Source organism: Zootoca vivipara, chromosome 14 (assembly GCF_963506605.1).
Source record: "Zootoca vivipara chromosome 14, rZooViv1.1, whole genome shotgun sequence".
Lineage (NCBI taxonomy): Eukaryota > Metazoa > Chordata > Lepidosauria > Squamata > Lacertidae > Zootoca > Zootoca vivipara.
This window is the reverse complement of record NC_083289.1, coordinates 34,824,574-34,841,772: the sequence shown is the minus strand read 5'-3', so window position 1 is coordinate 34,841,772 and position 17,199 is coordinate 34,824,574. Positions and strand designations below refer to the sequence as shown.

Sequence of the window (17,199 nt, the reverse complement as noted above, 5' to 3'; positions counted from 1 at the left end):
TACAAGCTGGAATGTGCGTTGAGGAGGGCAACTAAGATGATCAAGGCTCTGGAAACAAAGCCTTATGAGGAACAGTTGAGGGAGTTAGGTATGTTTAGCCCGGAGAAGAGGAGGAAAAAGAAAAAAACGTGGGTGCATAAAATTAAGCTGTCCAATTCATGTATCGTGAGTTGCCACATATTTTTATTTTTCATATTTTGAAATTAATATGAAAAAGGTAATAAGCTCTTATAATAACCAGGTATGTATTATATACACAATTATTTTAAGATTGCTGATCAAACTTAATTGTTTACTTAATTGTTGTAATCATAAGTCAGATGTAACGTGGCAGCCATCTTCAAATGTCCTTCCTTGGAGGTTTTTTAAACAGGTTGGATGGGCATATCTTACTGGGAAGATATCAGAAAACCTATAAGATATTGATGGATCTAATTACTTAAGCAAATCAAATATTCAAATGAGATAGGAATATAATTAATCAAATAAGATGGGAAGGAGAACTAGGATGGCTTATTTTAGACAAGCAATGGAATAAGATTTGGAGTTAGGTGCATAGTTCTTCACCAAGTTTATCAAGTACAAAGGCACAATATAAGTCATTTTTGAGATGGTATTTGACACCTGCAAGACTAAATAGGATATATTCAGTAAATCAATTTAAATGCTGGAAACGTACAGCGTGGAATGCACATTTGTTGCCTATGTGGTGGGCTTGCCTGAGTGCAGCTATCACTGACATAATTGGGACTATATTGAGGCCCACTCCAATGCTGCTTTTATTCAGTGTAATTTAAGATGAGATGAGGAATAGATTGAAACTACTGTTTATGTATTCTGTTGATAGCAGACAAGATACTGTGGGCTAGAAAATGGAAGAACCAAGAAGCTCAATTTGAGTGGGATTGGTTAATAACATGTCTGGATTTGGCAGAGTTAGTTTAAAAGAGGAAAGGAAGTTTTGTAGAAGGTTGATTTCTCTGGAAGAATAAACTTTTTACTTGAATTTTGAAACATAAAATATGGATATAGGAAGGCTTTTTTAAGGATGGCTGATGCTAATATTTGAGCTGGGACTTATCTATGGTCTTCAGATACGTTCTTGCAGCTAAACAATACTGAAAAGTTTGTTTACAATAATTATTTTTAGGGCGCATACTTGACAAATTTCTTGCCTTTGTGGCTGCTGGGTGTTGTTGTTTTTTAGTCTTTTAGACTGGAAGCCCAAGGGCAAGCTCTCCTGGTTTTGTCAATGTGATCTCCTACAAGCACGAACCAAGTCCCCACCTTTGCAACAAGCATGAATCTCCTGGCCCTTAGATAAAAGAGGCATCTCTGTGAAACAGTGTGACAACTGACTCAATTCTGATGTTGTTCACCTCCCTTTTTGCTTCCCCCCTACAGAAAAAAGACATTGCAGATCCCTTCAATGATGAGGAAAAGGAGAGGCATAAAGCAGAGGCGCTTGCCAGGAAGCTTGAAGAGAAATATGTATGTTTCTTCATTGTGGCTATGTACCAGAATGAAGCCGTGGTTTTGGCATTCTTCATAGAAATGTTGTCTTTAACACCAGGGTGATTCTTGTGTTTATATTCATGTTAGTAGTGTGTATACAACTAAGAACTGCTATGGTAATTACTATGGACTGGTGCCTGATAAAGTGATGTGTGCAGCACCAGTATTCAGGGAATATGAATGTTTAGGGTGAGATAAGGGATAATGACTAGTCGAAAGTTACCTAGTGACCTTCAGGCTGGTTTGTTTGGGCTGTGGGATATGGTAATTCAGGTCCAGGCTTCCACATCTGCCCCTGCCACCAGGAGGACGTTCTGCAAGTGGCAGATTTAGCAATGGAAGTGTATTTGATCAAAGCGGATCAAAGAGCTTCTATGAATGGTTGCAATTGGGGGGGGGGGGACAACCAATGGCTAAAATGTTTCTATTTGAAATAAAGTTAAATTGATATTTTAATCTACTCCTTGACAATACCTGATGGATGCTTAGTTTTATATGTTGCATTACAAATACTGTGTATGGTTGTTCTTGTTTTTATTTTGATTATATGTTTTGTGTTTTTATGTTATGATTTTATCCTGTGAACCGCCCTGAGACCTGTGGGTATAGGGCAGTATATAAATTTAATTAATAATAATAATAGCTTGCTTTCTTTGGAGCAATTATGGGTAACCATCAGCCTTTCTTGTTTCAGGGTGGAAAGAAGCGCAGGAGAGATCGTGTCCAGGACCTGATAGATATGGGATATGGATACGATGAATCCGATTCTTTCATTGATAATTCTGAAGCAGTGAGTAGCAGTGGAGGGTTCTGGTTCCCAACAATAAAGCAGGTGATGAAGCTGCCTGCCCTAGCAGCAGTGGGTGCTCCAGGTAGGGTGAACATCCAGGCCCCACCTGCACAGAGACCTGGTTTGGAGGCTGTGTTTCTGGGTTCCAGAGCTATGTTGTTTTTCCAGCCTGCACAGAGGCCCATAGCAGGCATTTGAGCCATTCCCTCAGTCATGTCCCTCTGCCACAAAGGCCAAAACTATTGCTTGTTACTTGTTACTGTCTAGAGCAGGCATGGGCAGATTTCAGGCTTGTTGAATCTTTTTTTTAAAAAAACTAGAATTCTGACATCCACCAACTAGAGCCAAGTACAAAACAGTGGCTTGGGAGGTGGATCAAGACTTTGGGTTGTAGCCATTGTTAGTCATACTCAGAGTAGACACATTGACATTAATGGACATGACCAAATTAGGTTTTTTCATTTCAATGGGTCTACTCTGCTTAGATGTCAGGATTAAGAAATAGACTTCTTTGACCAAACTTGTTTTCAATAGCAGACCAGGTCATTCCTTACATCAGGCATGGCCAAACTTGGCCCTCCAGCTGTTTTGGGACTACAACTCCCATCATCCCTAGCTAACAGGACCAGTGGTCAGGGATGATGGGAATTGTAGTCCCAAAACATCTGGAGGGCCAAGTTTGCCCATGCCTGCCTTACATGCACATATTCACATCTGGTTTTCCTTCAGACTTTCTTGATTTCACTGACCTAATTAGGAGACGGATTGGTAGAGCATATGCTTTGCATGCAGAATGCCCGAACTTCAGTCCCCCTTCCATCTCCAGGTAGGGCTGGTAGTGTTCTCTTGTCTGACAGTAAGAGCTGTTTGACAGTGGAACGGTCTCCCTGGAATGGGGGTGTGGACTCTCCTTCCTTGGAGGTTTTTAAGCAGAGTTTAGACAGCCATCTGTCATGATGCCTTAGCTGAGATTCCTACATTGCAGGGGGTTGAACTAGATGACCCTTGGGATACCTTCCAACTGATTCTGTGAAAGCCTGGAGAAGCACTACCAGTCAGTGTAGATGATACTGACCTAGATGGGCCAGTGAAATGACTTGGTGTAAGGCAGCATCTTATCTTCCTGTGATTTCTAGGTCATCTTCAAGTTCACGTGCCTTTTACTCTGTAGACTCTTTCGGTCTTAAATATTGCAATTGCTGGTGGAAATGAACTAAACAATTCACATTATTAAACAGTTGCCATTTGGAACCCCTCCCCAACCTACTGCAAATTGCCCAATGATTGGTAGATCTTCCCGCCCCTGCTCTAGAGGACCCTAGGACCTGGTGCATGCTTAGAGCTTTCCCCCTTTTCTTCCTAGAGTACAGTACTGGATTTTAGCATACATGCCTGAAGGTGGGGAAAGGGTTTGGAAGTGGGAGCTGTTGCACTCAAAAAAAAAACAGAGAAAAGCGGGGCACAAAGCCAGGCATCATAGGCAGGGCAGTTAATAAATGAGGGAAGAGAAGTAAAGCTGTTGCCAAAATGTATTACTGTAGAATATGATGGAGCTGTAAGAATCTGGTGTTTTTGCATGTCCAAAGTGACTTCAAGGCCAATTCACTGTAAAAGTGAACATGGTTTCATTGGAGTTCTTTCACACGTACACCCATTGGTTCTACAAGAATGCTGACTGATCTCTCCGCTTTGCCCCCAGTATGATGAGCTCGTTCCAGCATCTCTAACAACCAAGTATGGAGGCTTTTACATCAACTCTGGAACTCTACAGTTCCGGCAGGCTTCAGAGTCGGAGGATGACTTTATCAAAGAGAAAAAGAAGAAATCACCTAAGGTCTGGGAATAAGACGCTCTGGGTGCTTTCTTTCTTAAATAAAGCCTTCAATAAATTGTGTTTTTGTTGGCTGACAAAATGTGACTGCAGACGATGGGGTCAGTGGGTGGATGTATTACTTCCCATCTAATATTATGTTACCTGAAAGAAGCTCAAAGGCTGAAATTATGTGTGGACTTACTTACCCCAAGCAAAGCAGAAAATAAAAAAATAGTAGTTCAGAATAGAGGACATAAAGACCTTTAGTGCACTCTTGACAAATCAGGAAGTAGATGGTTTATAATTTACTCTGCTTGCAGTTCATACTGTAAGCAACAACAGAGTGCTCCCTTTAATGGAAGGTTGTAGTGACTGAGGTCACCTCATAGCTAGTAGGCTTTCCCTCCCTTTAAAAAGAAATGAAAGTGCTACCTGTGGTTTATAGTTCATGGGTAGGAGGAAATCAATGGATTTACATTAGTCATGTCCATTAATTTGTTCAGAGTGTTTCTCCTTGTCCTATCTGCAATGTACATTTAAAGCAATTTACCACTTTAAATAGTCATAGCTTCCCCCAAAGTAGCATGGGAATTGTTGTTTGTTAAGGGTGCTGAGAGAGCTACAGTTCCCAGAGTGGTTTAACAATCAATCCGTCTTTTCAGAGAACTTTGGGAATTAAAGCTCTGGAATAGGAATAGTGTTCTCCAAATGGCTTTCAGCACCCTTAACAGTTCATAGGATGTCTTGTGAGAAGCCATGGCTGTTTAAAGTGGTATCGTAGTGCTTTAAATGTATAGTGCAGATGGGGCCTTAGTTGGATCCAAATCACTAATTGCATTCTGTGGGTGACTTCATTGAATCTGGTAGCTGAAAGAGATGAGGAATCGTCTCTTAGTCTTTGCTTGACTCCAAGCTGTTGTTCTAGTAATAGGGGCCACCTGAGAAAGTGTTTTGCAGCCCTCTTTGGGCTTGGAGATGATCCTTAACAACCTTAGATCTTCCTTGCCCTCAGATATGCTTCATCTTTTCCTTTTTCCACCATGGAGATGTAATCACTTTTTAGCAAGCATGTTCATGAATGACCACATGCCTGAGCAGCACCTTTCTCTCTTTTCATAAAGGTGCTGCTCAGGCATGTAAAGCCATCCATGGACACTCTTGCTAGCAAGTGATTAAATCACTTAGTGTCTTTAATAGTGTCTTCTTAGGTGTTACATAATGACAATTGTTAAAATTATTTAATTCCCAGAAACGAAAATTAAAAGAAGGAGGTGAGAAGATGAAGAAAAAGAAGAAAGATGATTCTTATGAGAAAGAAAAGAAATCTAAAAAATCTAAGTTTCCCAAAACTGGGTAAGAGTCTGCTATTTGTATTAAAGGGCTTTCTTTTAATAGACGGGTATCATCTTTCTCCTAGATGGAACTTCTTTTGTGGATTTAAAAAACGAAACACTAGAAAAACCATTTTAAGCATTGGAGTGTGATATCTAAATTAGGCTCAAATCCCTCTTTTTGCCACTAATTTTCCAGATTTGTGTTAATCAAATCTGTGTCATAAACAAACCAGGAAGGTTGTGAGGGTGAGCAAGATAAGGATTATGAATTATTTTGCATGATGCAGAAATAAATGCTATAGATGATTTTAAAAATGAGTTAGCAAGAATTTATTTTGATTCAGAGCTTGTTCAGATGACCCAGCAGCGAAAAGGAGTCAAGTGACTGGTCGTAATTTCCTTGTGATAGAACAGTAAAATGAAAAATCATTCTAGAAGAAATGACTCTTAAGTTATTGACTTCCACAAATACACGTAATACGTTCACGCAAGTAACTTTATTTCGCCTGTCCTCTAAAATAGCACAATAAAATCTTCCTCTTACCAATTTGCAGTTAGGACAGAATGTGTCACCTTATATATGCTGCACTGCTTCAAGCATTGCTGAAGGTTGGAAAGTTTATATGATTTACTCACAGGCTGAAAGTCTCTGTGCACTTCCCTGCAAGTTCCATGGAACATAGTGTGACATCTGAAATAACACGTTTAGGATTCTACCATAACATTCAAATTAAAGTTCAGTGTTAGGGCACTGTTAGGTTGTAGGTGCTCAAATGGTTGGACACCTTACTTCCCTCATTTGTACCATGTTTCCTTTATAGTTTCACCGCCCTGAATGCAAGCAAGGAAAAGAAGAAGAAGAAATACTCTGGAGCCCCGAGTTACAAGGAAATGCTGAAGAAGTTTCAAAAGGAAAAGGAAGCTCAGAAGAAGCGGGACGACGAGCCAAAGCTTATTGTCCCTTCTCTGGCTGAAACTCCAACACCACGGGAAGTGGAAAGCCTGCCCGATCCACTCCTCTCTTTCTTTGGCCACAGCAGTGACAATGAGCTCCTTCAAGCTGCCTCAGCCATGGACTCTCTGACTGATCTTGATCTAGAACAGCTGTTCAATGAATCTCCAGAAGAAAGCCCTTTCCATGACATGGAAGATGGGAGTGACCCCCTTGGGATGGGTCTAGAGCAGGACATCAAGCAGCCTCTCTCCCTCCCCGAAGGACTTCCAGGGTCACTGGAGAAGCGCATTGAGGAACTGACACAGGTAACAGCAGATCAAGTGATGTCTCTTGCAGGGTAGACAATAGGTACAGTTCTTCAGGCTAGGAAGCAGCCTGTGCAGTCAAGAACGCTGGTCCATCTAGCCCAGTCTTGTCTTCACTTCCCGGCTGTGGCTTTGCAGAGTTTTAGGCAGGGATTTTTCTTTCCCTTACTTGGGGGTGCCAGGGATGAAAACTGACCTTTTGCATGCAAAGCATGTGATTACCCCTATGGTTGCAGCTTGCTTCCATGTTTTGAAGAGGTTCTTTATGGAAAGTCAGTTTGAAATATAGTGCACACAGGACAGCAGTCGAGGGCAGAAGGCTGTCAGATTCTTGCTGTGGTCTGATGTGAGGTGGCGTTATTCAGAGAAGTTGGGTTGTTAATGAGTGGCAACAGCCAAGCTGGCAGTCCTAGAGCCCAATTGAGCTGGGTGCTTAGGCAGTTGTTAGGTGTGTGTTCACATAGTGCTGTTCTGAGTTACTTATTGCATAGGTTTGTGGAGTAAGTGGTTGTACTGCTACACCTGTGGACTCTGGAGTACAGTTTGAGTTTAGGTGGAGAGAATAAATATTTGTATTATGGTTTCAATCTGTAGCAGAGCTACCTCTGTTCTAGATTAACTATGCATGTCTGAAAAGGTTAATGCACCTGATTCCAGTAATGAGATGTGGAATGATTTCCATAACTTTTTTTCCTTAGAAAAAAATCCTTAAAATGCATACGATCCAACTGTACCAAAAAACGTAATACAGTGGTGCCTCGCAAGACGAATTTAATTCGTTCCGCGAGTCAATTCGTTTTGCAAAAAAATTGTCTTGTGAATTGCGGTTTCCCATAGGAATGCATTGAAATTTCTTTTTTTGCCCATAGGAATGCATTAATTAAATTTCAATGCATTCCTATGGGAAACTGCAATTCGCAAGACGAATTTTTTGCAAAGCGAATTCGTCTTGCAAGTCACCATCAGATCGCAAGACGCATTCGTCTTGCGAAAAATTCATCTTGCAGGGCATTCGTCTTGCGAGGTACCACTGTAATGAATGGATACATTGCCAATCTAACTGTACAGTTTCAAAGTTATAATTACCGTAACTTTTTTCATATTGACTAAGAAGCATATAGTAAAAAAATTCTCTCATGCACATACCCATTATATTGATTTGTGACAGGGAGGTTGTTCGGGATGTGCATAAAATTAGAACCAAAAGTATTCATATTCCAGGCAATAGAAAAATTGCATCCTTTCCCATTTTTCCTCCCAAGAATGCAAAGGGCTTTTTGAGAAAAGGCGCTTTTTGGAATTATATTCCTCGTTGAACCAGAACCTGTTGCTTGAAAGGATGTTTGAGTATCGCTTTACAATAAAATCTAGATAATCAATTAAATGCAGGTGTTAAAACACAAATGGCAAAAAGGCAACCCAAGCAGAAAGATTCCATGGTGCTTCTGAAGACGTCCAGACTTTGGGGAACCTTCCAGAGCAGATGGGGGCTCAGGGGGTAGAGGTTAGGAGAAGGGGGAAGCTCCATTGCATTTGCTGGCATGATGTTGAATCTCTCCCTCGGATTTTGGCTGTGTTGTGGAAATGAATATTGGCTTCCAGAACTGCAGGAAGGAATCAATTCTGACTCATTTCAATGTTAATATTGCTGCAGCTTTCTACAGCTTTGGGCATTAACCTAGTTAGGAGGAATTGAAGCACCTTTCCTATGAGGAAATGCTATGGGGCTGTGACTTCTGTAGAATATACTGACTTCCTCCCCCGCCCTTTCCCCCCTTTCTTCTTACACCCTCCCCCCGGTTGGCCCTTTCCCTGCATCTCTGGTTATTAACTATTCTATGTTGGTCTTTTTGTGAACTCCAGGCTGCCAGGGTGGCTGAAGGAGAAGCCAAACACAAGTTCTTCAACCAAGAAATGAATAGCATATTGTTGGAGTAAGTCACTTTCCCAAATGCACCACCCGAACCCTATGAACTCAGAGAATGAAAGTGAGAGAATAGTGTCTGCATAAGGCAGAAGTAGGCAGAAGGTACTAGTAGTTCTCTGGGTGATTTTCAGTAGATTAGGAAGGGTTACTGTCTTCCAGCCATCAGCAATAGCAGCAACTATACGACTTCTTTGCTGCTGAAATCTGGCTGCCGAAATGAAAAATCCTTGGGGCATAACCAGGAATGGTCATGGCAAGGGCCAGGGGTGTTTTGCCTCATCTAGGACACATCCAATGGGGGCCAATTTGTGCCAATTCAAGGTGCTGGGTCTTAAGCTTCCAAAGCTTCGCTTGACCTCAAATACTTCAGAGAACTATTTCTACCATAGGTTTTGCTCCACATGTTCAGTCCTAATAGCTCAAGAGACTACTACCTGTATATAAAAATGAGTGGCAACAGCCAAGGAAATCTGCCCATAGTCCATGGAAACTCTTTTTCAGATTAGCTTTTGACTTCTACATAATACGTCCTTTAGACTTTTTCATTACTGTTTGCCACTGATTCACACACCCCCCCTTGTATTATTCTTGTTTCATTTGTTTTTAATCTTTTACTTTCTTTATTTAGATTTTAAATTGAAGCTTTTTTAAAGGGCCTTTGCAATATTTTACTTTACCGTGTTTTACTTGGGCTCCCCTACTCTGCTGTCAAAAGGAGGGATTTGGATCAGAGCTAAATAGTTCTGCCTTTTTTTTTTTGTCCTCAGTATAGAGCTGCAAACTCGGGAGTTGAACAGCCAGGTCCGCTCAGGGGTGTATGCTCACCTGGCCTCCTTCCTGCCTTGCAACAAAGACACCCTGCTCAAACGTGCCCGCCGGCTTTACGCCTATGAACAGGTGAGTGGTCACGGAAATGCAGTGCTACTAGTCAGTGTAAGGTAATTCGCTCCTGAGGCCCACATGCAAGTGGCGGATTGGTTCAGAGGCAAAAGTGGGTGGACCAATAAATGTTTTAACTTTGTACACTAAGGCAGTTTTGTCGTCAACCCAAACAAGCAATCAGAGTTCAAGGGCATCCCCGTCAGGTAACAACAAGGAGGGGGTGTGGCCTAGGGAGAGTCCCAAGAGACAGTTGGGTTGTATTTGGCACCCAGGCCCCTGGTGTAAGTGATAGTGGTGTCAACCATGGAAAGAAATATCCCATGTCATAAACTGAATTTGTGAACATCTCTTTTTGGGCTCAGTGGCTGCTCATGGAGGAGGGAATATGTGTCTCTGAATTTCAATGCCTTCGCCATTTCTAATAAGGGATAAAAGCTTTCCACATGAGGGCTGCCTTAGATTTCCCTTTCTTTAACCTTGCAAAAAACTAATTCTTGTTGATGAAAAGGGAATTTTATTTATTAAAAGCTTTTTTATACCTCTTTTCCAAATATCCCGAAGTAATTCCTAACACATGAAAGAATGGAGCCATACAAAACACGCTATAAATTTCACAAAATCAAAGAGCTACAGGTTAAAACAGGAGGTGGCCCAGGCCAGCCAAATGCCCATCAGAAAAGAAGGGCCTTGCTACTCCACTGGAAATGTGATGAGGTAGCTTTCCAATCTTCTTTAGAAAGTAGGTTCTATAATTATAGAAAGTAGGTTCTATAATTTCTGAAAATATTTGGCTCCTAGCTCTTGCTGTCTGAACCAGCTCTAAATATTATTATTATTCATTTCATTTCTATACCGCTTTATATTTTTAAGGGAAAAAATCTCCAAGCGGTTTACATTAAAATGTCAAATAAAGGAATCCAGAAGAAAACATTACAGAAGAAAGTCAAATATAAAGTATAACTTTCAAAGCAACATAATTAACAAGAAGTTACATATGAAAGATGGATGATAAACTACATCTGAAGTCTAGACCTCATTTAGTGGTTAGGCTTAGATGAGTAAGTAGGGCTGCCCTTAAGGGTTGTGCAAAAGGAGTGCTTTCCTCTCAAAAACAATCTCACTGCCTATATGAGCACTACTTCGCATGAATGCTGGGTCAGAGTCCTTAACTCTTTGTTTTTCTGCAGGGAGGGCGGATGAAGGACCCTCTTCAGAAACTCAAGGAAGCCATTGGCAGGGCAATGCCAGAGCAGATGGCCAAATACCAGGAAGAGTGCCAAGCGCACACCCAGGCCAAGTTTGCGAAGTGTGTTTTCAACTCGTTTTTTGTTTTAGTCTCTGCATTCCACTCTGTGTACACCCAAAGCTTATACTAGTGGGGCGGGGGCATATTTTAGAAGTGGATCCAATTACCATTCTGCACCTCAGTGTCCCTCTTCTCTTCTCTCAGGATGTTAGAAGAGGAAAAGGACAAGGACCAGAGAGAACGGGTTTGTTCAGATGACGAGGAAGATGATGATAAAGGAGGAAAGCGGATCATGGGACCTCGGAAGAAGTTTCAGTGGATTGATGAAATCAGGTTGGCAAAGTGAGAGGGGACAAGACTGAATTTTAGAGCCTTGTTCCCTGGCTTCAGGGAAAATACACCTGTATTTCTGGGCATTACAGCTTTATATGTTGCTGGGTTGGTTTAAAGGTACGGGGGCTGCAGTTTTCACCTAGGTCTTAGTGTGCTTTGAATTTAAGACCCAGGGTGGGGTGTCTGGTATGAAGATGTCATCTGGCTTAAGCATTTTGGCCTTGGCATTCATCTTGAATTTGAAGCCCAAGATTGCTGCTAGATTTAGGACAGATCTGTTGTCTGGTTCATAGTTCAAATACGAAGGCTGAACTTATTAAGGCTGTGTTTAAAATAACCTTCCCAGACTGAATCAATTGACAGCAGTCTACACAAGCAGGGTTGGGGGACGGGGGGGGGCAAAGAGTATGGTCTGGGTAACCAAGGTAAACTTCCTCCTCTAGGGATTTGCTCTGTCAGGCGGTGAAAATCAAGCTGGATGGGTATGACCGTGAAAAGAACAAGGCTCAGTCAATGGAGGATTATGTGAAGACTTTCCTGGATGCAGAAGTCAAGCCACTTTGGCCAAAGGGCTGGATGCAGTCCAGGTGAGAGGGAATAAGGCTGAAAGGTACTTTAGGCCCCATCTCTGACCCTATTGGCAATGCTGGCTCTGTCCCACAACATCCTGAGGGACACAGGTTCCTCAGCCCTGCTTTCCATGTAGAGAAGGCAAGCCCACAATAATGGTCATTTTGAATATCAGGAAATGGCAGTTCAGCCATTTTATTGATGCCTGTAGTTAGGGTTGTGCAATAAATTGCCTTACCCTTGAAATAACATTGTATTGAAATAACATTGTGATAAGTGTTTCAACAAGGCAATATACCCGTGAACAAAAGGTTGAAACTTGACAGCTTCCGAGCAGGTAGCCCATCCGAATGGATACTTTACAGATACACTGGTACCTCTGGTTGCGGACACGATCCGTTCCGGGGTGCCGTTCACACCCCAAAAAGTCCGCAACCAGAGTGGCGCTTCTGCGCATGCGCGAACCGCGATAGAGCACCTGCGTATGTGCAAACCGCGCAGAACCCAGAAGTAAACACTTCCGGGTTTGCCATGTTCTTAACCTGAAAAGACGCAACCTGAAGCGGACACAACATGAGGTATGACTGTACTTTGCAGGCTTTGTTTGCTCTCTCCCTCTTCCCTCCTAGAAGCCCTCCCACAAACTAGGAAACTCTTTCAGCTTCACTGGTATGTTTCTTGCTACTTTCCTCAGTGAGAAGGTAGTCATATCTCCCCTTGCTTTGTTCTCCCTCCCCTCTCTGAGAAATAAGGATAGAAGCCCTTAGCTGCAGCCAGTTTTAATCCCTAGCAAGCACACAAACCAACTCTTTCAGCAGAACTCCCTGCTCTCAAAACTCTGAGCTCAGCTAATTATGCAGAGCCAGCTAAGAATCCAGGAGCAATTCCCATGAAGATCCAGAGGAAAAGTAAACAGAGAATGTAAACAAAGAACTGGAAAGCACTTCTTCCTTTCTTCCCTCGCACCCACCCACGCTCCCTCACTAGTGAAAAAAAAAAGGGAGGAAGTGTGTTTATTTCCCCCCTAAATAGCTTTCCTCCATATTAAAAATGAAGGTTTATTTATTTATTTATTTATTTAAAGGACACAAAGTCTTTGCTTGCTTGCTTGCCCTCCCTCCCTTTGATAAAAAGGGAGAGATTGATGGGATGAGGGCTTTTGCGGGGGTGGGAGGCTTCTGTGTCAGGGGGAAATGGAGGGGAGAAGATTTAACTGGTTGCCTTCTGCTGAAATGGGAGGTTGGCTACTGTGTGAGAATGGTGCGGAGGGTGTTTGTCAGTAAGCAGTGCAAGCCAATGTGTTGTCTACTCACAAGCAAGCCCTACTGAATTCAATGGGGCTTACTCCCAGGAAAGTAGAAGTTGAGCTGAACTCAGTGGGGCTTACGCATGCATAGATTCCACTTAGACCTCTGAGTGGGGAAGCAGATGCAACTTTACTAGTAAATCACTTGAACTATTTTTAATTTAGTTGAATATATAGTATATGGAAGCCATATTATTAAATCTACTACTTCCTTACATTGTAAATCCCTCAACTGCCATGGGGAGGCGCAGCAAGGCCCTCCACCACTGTGGGGAGGTGCAGCAAAGCTCACTGCCACCCCATGGAAGTGCAGCACACCATCCACCATGATGGGGCCCTCCACCGCTGTGGGGATTCCTGGTCAAGCCCTCTGCCGCTGCAGATAGGTGCAGTGAAGCCCTCCTCCATCGTGGGGATGCCCAGTGAAGCCCTTGTCTTCCGTGGGGAGGCGCAGTGGGGCGCTTCTCCCCCACGGGGAGGCCCTCAGCCGCCATGGATATATATCATGATATATTGGGATATTATGATGTCTATTTGGTGATCTATTGTGATATTGAAAACCAGATATCACCCAGCCCTACCTGTTGTATGGCATGACTGGGAGTAGAGCTTCTCATGCCACAGTGGGCCAGGCAGCTGCATATGATGAAAGGAGACCTGCAAAAGAGGTTGCTCCAGATGTTTAACAGTCACAGCAATTTTAGAAGCTAAAGGGGTCTTCAGAAGGACAATATGCAGGCTTGCAGTATGTTTGCTGATAGCTCACTTGCTGCTCAAGTTGGTCGTCGTCATCTTTGATTTACATACATGGTTTCTAACCCACAGCAAGTGCTGTCTGCATTTTTTTGTGTAACTTTTCTTTACAGCAGTGGGGTCTAGAAACATCCTTTTAAAAACAGAAAGATTCTGTTCTCAGGATTCTGCTACAGGCACTAGGATCTTAAGCTTGAAAGGCTCATTTCTGCTGCTTGGAGATCTGATTCCCAACAGGTCTGGCTCAGCTTCCTCTCTCCTTTTTTCAGGACCCTCTTTAAAGAAAGCAGGCGAGTGCATGGTCACCTTACTTCAATTCCGTGAGTATCTGTCCGTGCTTGCAGTACAGGAAATCTGTCCTGTGCTCCTGCTGTTTAGTCCTTGGTCACATTTTGTCATTCAGATGGCAACTGTGCATGTGGATATCCTCCAGCATGGACAAACATGAACTTCTGCAGGGCCTTCTGCCTTATTGCTGTTTTTTATTTGTGGATCAGACATGAGAAATGGTGGAATAGCACTGCCAGCATATCTTCAGTGGAATAGCAATGCTGGCAAAATCAGATAAAGTTTGAAGAAACAAACTGGGATCAGTATGTTGTATACTGCACAGCAGCAGGCATCCTTGGTGAATGTACATGTGAAGCTGCCTTGTGCAGAGTCAGGTCACTGACCCACATGGCCTAGTACTGACTGGCAACAGCTTTCCCACTGATTCCCCCCCCCAAGCTACGTAAGATGCTTTTAACTGGAGATGCCAGCAACTTAAAGGTGGGACCTGGCGCATGCCAACCAGGTCCTCTGCCATGGAACCGTGGCTTACCTTTATATGTGTCTGCACCCCAAACACACACAACACTCCCCAAGGTTGTTCACCATTTGAGCACATGTCTCAGTTGTAACTGGCCCCCGGGGATTGTCCTAGGCGCTAGAAGGCTTAAGGTTCTCTAGGTAGCCTCCCCTGGCAGGTTACATCATGCTGACCTGGAAGTAAGATAATCTCTTGCTTTTGTTTCCCTACAGAGCAAAGAAGAAAGTCATGGCGCCTCCAAAGGTGAAAGGAAAGGTGAGCAGTTATACCTCGGCTCCTATTAGCACTCACCCCTGATTGCGTCTTCTTGGGACATATGAGAATATGGGGAAGATACAGTTGCTTCTTGTGTACATTGAAACAGCTCTCCAGGACCCACTCCTATGATTTGTGCCCTGAGTTTACATGGTGCTTTTCTAGATTTGATTGTCAAAGCAATGTAAGTCCAGCTAGTTCCCTGCGATGATGGCCTTGGAGTCTAACATTAGACTTCAAGTGTGTGTTTGGCAGGGGTAGGGGCAGGCAACTAATAAAAGGGAGGCCAAGGTCCAAGTGAACAAGATGAGTGTAAGCCAATGTAGTTAAAGGATGCTCAGGTACTGGCTTTGAGGGACTTGAGCCAAAAACTTCATGGAAAAGAGGTATAGCAAATTGGTATCCTTTCTAGATTAATCGCCTTCAAGTAGGCTTTGTCCTTATAGAAGAAGTGAAGTAGTTTCTACAGCATTCAGCACTACAGCTGCAGGAAGTATCATGTTCTAGGAAAATGCATGTCTAGATGCATCCAAAGCTCTCTCCAGACGTTCATATTCCTGCATTGCTTTTAATTTTGCTGTTGAAATTGCACAACTCCAGAATGTACAGTATAAAGAACTCTGCCACTTTTAACTTAATAGCAACCCCATTTTAATATTTTCTTCCTGGTACCAATTGTGCCTTTGCACAGCCATGTACACAGCCCCTTCTGTGATCCATTTTATCTAGTGCCTTTGGGCAAGTAACACTCCTTCAATTTAAAATGACTAAGAAAAAAATAGCTGGGCAAATAGCATTAAGTTTACAACCTGTCTAATCTCCCTTTCGGTCTTCCAGGAGACCTCCGGTAAGCCAGATAAGAAGTCACCCCTTCCTGTGCCCTTGATCCACTCGAGCAGCGGAGTTACGCTTTCTCCAGAGTCGCAGGGAGTTGCAGTTGGCCTCAGCCCTCAGACCAGAGAACTCTTGGCCATGAGTTCAACCCCAACTCCCAGCAGCACAGCTGCTCCTCCCACTTTCAGCATGGACGACTCTCTGGATGAGGACTTGATCCACAATGCTGCCTCGTCTTTGGAAGCTGTCTCCAAGGAACTGGCTGTTCTTAACAGCCAGACAGGGGGAAGCCCTGACTTCACCCTCCCCACCACCCCAAAGGTGCCTTCGGAGAAACCCCCCATTCAGACCACATTGGAAGAGAAGAGGAGCTTCTCCAAGCCAAGCCCATCACCTGCCCCATCTCCAGCTGGCAGCTCTCTGCAGTCACCACTCAACTTCCTGGCTGAACAGGCCTTGGCGCTGAGCCAGTCTCCTCCGGACAAAAAGACTGAGAGCTCCAGCTACAGAGAACTCTCCTGCCAGGCTCCCCCTGCCAAGATCCTGGATGCCCACCAGTCTAAGCCGAAGCATCACAGCCTGCCACGCACCGTTCATGGGCCCCAGACCTCGACCCCAGTCCAAACACCCCAGGTGAAGGTGTTCCCCCTGGGCTCCCAGCAGCAGAAAAACTTTCCCCCATCCCCTCCCTTTGTCAAGCTGCAGGGTCCCAAGATCATCTCCCCTTTGCCCCAGCGGCCTCCTCTCCATCAGCAGGTCAAGACCCCCACCAAATCGCCCGGCTTCCATTCTTCTTCTTCCTCCTCCTCCTCTTCGACCATCTCCCCAGGGTCTGGCAGCACCCACAAGACCCCCAATTCCTCTTCTCTGACCCTGAGCTACACGGGGAAGCACCCCAGCACCCCAGGCTCCTTGGGGCAGTCGTTCAAGTCGCCTTTTGTGGCCTTGTCGCGTCACATGGCGGCTTCTTCCAGTGGCTCCACGTCCAGCATATCCACAAACCAGATCTCCTCCTCCTCCTCCTCCTCCTCCACGGGGAACCTGCTCCCAGGCACATCTCTTCCTTCTCCTGGGCAGGCTCCCAGTCGCTTGTCACCAAGTTCCATGGTGAAGAAGGCCCTGGTCTCCCAGAAGCTGACCTTGGTTGCTCCACCGGGGGGTCCGAATGTCAGTTCAAGCGGAGGGACGCAAGGAGTGGCCAAGTTGCTGACCTCTTCCTTGAAGCCCGCTGTAGTTAGCAGCACTGCATCCTCAACACCTGTGCCGGTAAGTGGTCCCTCCCAGAGGCTGACTAAGTTCCTTTTTCCTTTTGTCCTGTGAACTTCCCTGTCTACCTTGATTTGGCTGCTGCTGCTGCTGCTGCTTCTCTTTAACTCACTGTTACCAACTCATGCCAGCAAGAGCCAGTGTGGTGCAGTGGCACAATATGGTGCAACCTGGGAGATAAGGATTCAAATCCTCACTTGGCTACCAAGATCACTGGGTGACTTTGGGCCAGTCGCTTACCTCTCAGCCTGACCTACCTCATTGGTTGGTGGCTAGGACAAAATAAAGGCAGAAGAACCATGTG

General features: G+C 44.0%; 1 protein-coding gene across 3 annotated transcripts in view; it reads left to right on the top strand.

Moving 5' to 3' along the window:
- UBN1 (ubinuclein 1) overlaps positions 1-17,199 on the top strand; it is a 29,897-nt gene that overhangs the window by 4,676 nt on the left and 8,022 nt on the right. For all 3 annotated transcript variants that reach the window (XM_035130855.2, XM_060282884.1, XM_060282885.1), the window contains 13 exons: positions 1,405-1,491; positions 2,210-2,305; positions 4,005-4,139; positions 5,368-5,471; positions 6,274-6,712; positions 8,576-8,646; positions 9,407-9,536; positions 10,709-10,827; positions 10,972-11,100; positions 11,544-11,687; positions 13,999-14,049; positions 14,753-14,795; positions 15,633-16,895. In XM_035130855.2, coding sequence (XP_034986746.1) covers positions 1,405-1,491; positions 2,210-2,305; positions 4,005-4,139; positions 5,368-5,471; positions 6,274-6,712; positions 8,576-8,646; positions 9,407-9,536; positions 10,709-10,827; positions 10,972-11,100; positions 11,544-11,687; positions 13,999-14,049; positions 14,753-14,795; positions 15,633-16,895 — 2,811 coding nt within the window. The remainder of the gene's footprint in view (positions 1-1,404; positions 1,492-2,209; positions 2,306-4,004; positions 4,140-5,367; positions 5,472-6,273; positions 6,713-8,575; positions 8,647-9,406; positions 9,537-10,708; positions 10,828-10,971; positions 11,101-11,543; positions 11,688-13,998; positions 14,050-14,752; positions 14,796-15,632; positions 16,896-17,199) is intronic.